The sequence below is a fragment of the Marmota marmota genome, unplaced genomic scaffold (assembly GCF_001458135.2).
Source record: "Marmota marmota marmota unplaced genomic scaffold, marMar, whole genome shotgun sequence".
NCBI classification, from domain to species: domain Eukaryota; kingdom Metazoa; phylum Chordata; class Mammalia; order Rodentia; family Sciuridae; genus Marmota; species Marmota marmota.
The window spans coordinates 9,056,979-9,061,268 of record NW_025999842.1 but is presented as its reverse complement, the minus strand read 5'-3'; the positions used below and the strand labels follow the sequence as shown (position 1 = coordinate 9,061,268).

General features: G+C 37.9%; 1 protein-coding gene across 2 annotated transcripts in view; it reads left to right on the top strand.

The window, feature by feature from the left end:
• Gjb7 (gap junction protein beta 7) overlaps window positions 1-2,603 on the top strand; it is a 13,287-nt gene extending 10,684 nt beyond the window's left edge. For both annotated transcript variants that reach the window (XM_048805960.1, XM_048805924.1), the window contains exon 4: window positions 732-2,603. In XM_048805960.1, the coding sequence (XP_048661917.1) occupies window positions 759-1,382 (624 nt within the window). In that variant the 5' untranslated portion in view covers window positions 732-758 and the 3' untranslated portion in view covers window positions 1,383-2,603. The remainder of the gene's footprint in view (window positions 1-731) is intronic.
• Window positions 2,604-4,290: the final 1,687 nt, after the last annotated feature.

The window sequence follows — 4,290 nt, the reverse complement described above, 5'->3', positions numbered from 1 at the left end:
TGTTGAGGGGAAGGGAGACAGACACATACCACTCACCAGATATAGAATATATACCCCAAAGGCACAACTCCTCCCACCACACTCTACCCACCTTCAGTTACCACTCAGTTTTAATCCCTCTCTCATAACCCAACCAGTTCATCTCTAAGCCTTCTTGCACTGTCTGAGCTTTTGGGGGACATCTCACATCTAAACTATTACATAGGGTGTGGGTGTAAGTCTTTCTGGAGAGAAAGGAAGCAGGAGTTTCACAAAAGTTCACATTGGAGATTTTCCCCTTGTATTTTCAAATTGTAGGCAAGCTCAGGGGTGTGAAATATAGGAAGTAGGAGCATATAAGGACAGGGAATGGTGCTTAAGGATTGGAGAGGGTTACTAACAAATTAGAGAAAGTGAATAGAGACTACAGATTCAATAATCTGGCAAGGGAAGGATATGTAGTTACCAGGTTCACCCTTGGATTCATATCTAGATCTTTTCTGATTAGTAATATAACCCCTCTATTTTTCTAGAGAAATAGTAGAGACTTTTGCCAAGAAGTATTGTTTGAAAATGGGGTTGAGTGAGGGTACAGCAATAAAATAAAATTCCAAATTAAAGTACGAATGGGATCTCAGTTGTGTCCATGGATCAGTTGTGTCATCTCCTTTTGGAGTTTATCTTCCAAAGTTGCTCAAATAATTAACAGAATAGAAATTCATGAATCACAATAAAATTGTTTTCTTTCACAGAGTCTTGCCTTTTTGTGAGCTTAAGTCATGAGTTGGATGTTCCTCAGAGACCTCCTAAGTGGAGTAAATAAATATTCAACTGGGATTGGGCGCATCTGGCTAGCTGTTATGTTCATCCTTCGGTTGCTGGTCTACATAGTGGCTGCAAAGCACGTGTGGAAGGATGAGCAGAAAGAGTTTGAGTGCAACACTAGACAGCCTGGCTGTGGAAATGTGTGCTTTGACTACTTCTTCCCCGTCTCCCAGGTCAGACTTTGGGCTTTACAGCTGATCATGGTCTCCACGCCCTCTCTCCTAGTAGTTCTACATGTGGCCTATTGTGAGGGGAGAGAAAAAAAGCATGGAAAGAAACTCTATGACAGCCCAGGCACCATGGATGGGGGCCTATGGTACACCTATTTGATTAGCCTCATTGTCAAAACTGGTTTTGAAATTGGCTTCCTTGTTTTGTTTTATAAGTTGTATAGGGGCTTTAGTGTCCCCTACCTTATGAAGTGCGATTTGAAGCCTTGTCCCAACACTGTAGACTGCTTCATCTCCAAACCCACTGAGAAAACCATCTTCATCTTCTTCTTGGTCTTTACCTCTTGCTTGTGCATTGTGTTGAATTTCACTGAATTGAGCTTTTTGGTTCTTAAGTGCTTTATTTAAAGTGCTATCTCCAAAAAAATTCTAAAAAGTTCAGCTCCTCAGTGTTGAGTGCCACAACCTCAGATATGTTGAATATGGTGAAATAGGGGACCCTCTTCTACTCCAGAATCGTGATGCAGGCTTGGGCATAGGCACACCCCAGCAACCTGAAGCAAAGCTACTTTGCTGTACATAAGAGAATTAAATAAAGAAAACCAGTATCCCTACTAAACAAGACCTAAAGTAGCTTGGAAAACCAAGGGTGTTAGCCTTGATATTATTTGAAATTAAAGACTGTTTCAATATGCTCTCAGATGTAAATGCTACACAGAGGACTCATTATTTTATGGTAGGGATCTCTTATGTCTATACACAAGTTGTTTTTCAGTTAGTTAATTGCAAATTAGTCTAGAGAAATACAACCAACAGCATTCTTTCAAGAGTTTAGATCAGAAAAGAATCTCTATATTAGTTTTCTATTTTTCTGTAACAACCTTACTACAATTCATGCAGAATGAACTGAACAATAAAAATGTGTCCCTTTTGACAACTATAGTGGCCTCCAAGCTGACAAGACACTGGTGATCTCCAATTGGCCGTCAAGGCTCCACTCACTTTTATACTCAACCTTTATAGAGAGGGACTGTACTGTAGCAGCTATATGGGGCACACAGAGGCACCCCCAAAGAGAAGAGAAAACCTGACCTGAGAAGGCCCAGAGTTCAGGATTCATCAGTTTAGGAGTCCTTGGATATAAGTGGGCCAGGGGAGAGGAGGAAAAGCCATCATTTAAGTGATCTCTAAGTTAAGCACAAATCCTACTGGAAGATAACCTACTTAAGTCTTTAGTCATGGAGGAAGGCAAGTACCACAGACAACAGAACACTGATAGGGAGCATGGGAAGTCACAGAAAAAGAATACTCTCACTTGGTAATCATTTTACACTTTTCTTTAACCATAAAACACTGAAATACTTTGTAAATTTCCATACTGTTAGACCTTTTTATACCAGAACAGTATGATGTAACTATAAATATGACACAATTTGCTTATAGTAGCACATCTCTAGGATAATAAAACCTATGTACTAGGCTATTACAGTGGATCAAATAATGTAAGAACATTTGTTTTTAAGACTAGAACTTTTTACTTTTCTATTTTTAAATCCATAATATACTCTTTGAATTTGATACTTTAACATATGTGCATTGCTCTAGAATAAAAATTGTTTTACAATGTTATTTGGGTGCCATTGATATCTTTACTTGACTTCACCAGAGTATGATTATTCTATGAAAAAAAAAATTGTTCTGACAATTTTAGAACAAGATTTTCAACACTGCTTTGTAAAGATAGCTCAGAAATCATTCTATTCCCTTTGGAATTTCTTAACAGAAAGTCACTATAAAATGCAATTTTAACTAAAACCAATTATTCATGTCTTCCATGTCTTGACAACCTCAGAATAAAATGTCTCCTTACAATATGCACAGCGAAGGTTATTCAGGTTATTATGTAGTCTCCAGACCATGTCACCAATAGTGCTCATAATCTTTATCTTAAAGTCTGTTTTGGAAAACAGAAAGATGATGAACTTTGCGGTTTCTCTCTTTCTTTAGTTCATACCACAGATCACTGCTGGACTTAAGAACTTACAATCATGTACTTTACCATTTAACATGAAAACATCTAGCCTTCATAAATGCAGGTAACCCTGGTTTTTAAAAATGATATGTGGTTAAAGAGGCTTAAGGTTTTGAGATCTGAGCCTGACATGGAATCTAGAAAATATGTTTGCAGGGGAGAAATGGAATAAAGACAGGGGACTTTTTTGGTCTGAGGAGGAGTTCACTGCAAAAAAAGTCTGGAGAGCTCAGCCTCCTCCCATGTTACCACAAGCTCTGCCCAAGTTACCGGGGTTGGTTGCCTGGGCATGTACATTGCTTGCTTCTCTACTTTAGAGATCAAAAGGTAATGTGAGCAAGGACAATGGAAATGAAGCCGTTCAAATAGAAAGGTGGGATGTGTACTCTAAGTTTATTGATACTTCTTTAACTTACAAAATAAGCTTCCTATAACCAGCTTAGCAGTGTCAGTGAAGACCCCAAACATTTGATTAAGAGAATTTTGTCATTTTTTTTTATTGTTATTCAGTTTCTCAACAAATTAGTATTTATTGAGTACCTGGGAGCATGACATTGGGCTACCCACCTTCTGAGGCAGAATTTTTTTTCAAGTGCTTTTACAAAAGAATGCCCACAGCTGCAAGTAGCCGTGGTTCCAGTGGTCCTCCAGAAATGAAGCCAGTAGACAGTGAAGATGAGAGAGGAGGGGAAAAGGCAGACATTTGAATTCTTCGATCCTGTTGGCCCTGAGCCTGGCCCCACTGCTCCACTTTATATGAAAGATAAATAATGTTTTTGCTTAAGCTGTTTCAAGTTAGATTTCTGTGTTCTGCAACTGAGAGTCCTGATAAAATGACTTTCTGCATACATTTCTTTCCCTATATAATAGTAAGAGAGGTAGAACACTTCTCTTGTACTGACCCTTTCAAAACTTCCAAAATTTGATACTGTACATGTATTTGTATAAATAGGGGGAAACTATAGAGCTCTCAACAATGGTTTCAACAAGAGGAAGAGCTTAACTTTGTCTTTTTATTCTTATTATTTCACATTACTTTTGTTCTTATACTTTAAATAAATAATTAAAAGCCCACAGTGCCCTGACTCTCCTTATTCTAGCTCACATCCTGTCACATACATGTTAACACTTTGCTTAAATACTGATGTCAACTTATTCCTAATTTAGTTTAATTTTGTTTGTATATTTTAATACTGCACAGAGGACAAAAGAGGGGTATTCAATTTTTTTTTTTAAATGGATGAGGAAAGAAAGAGTAGCGGATCATGTGAAAGGAAAAATGTC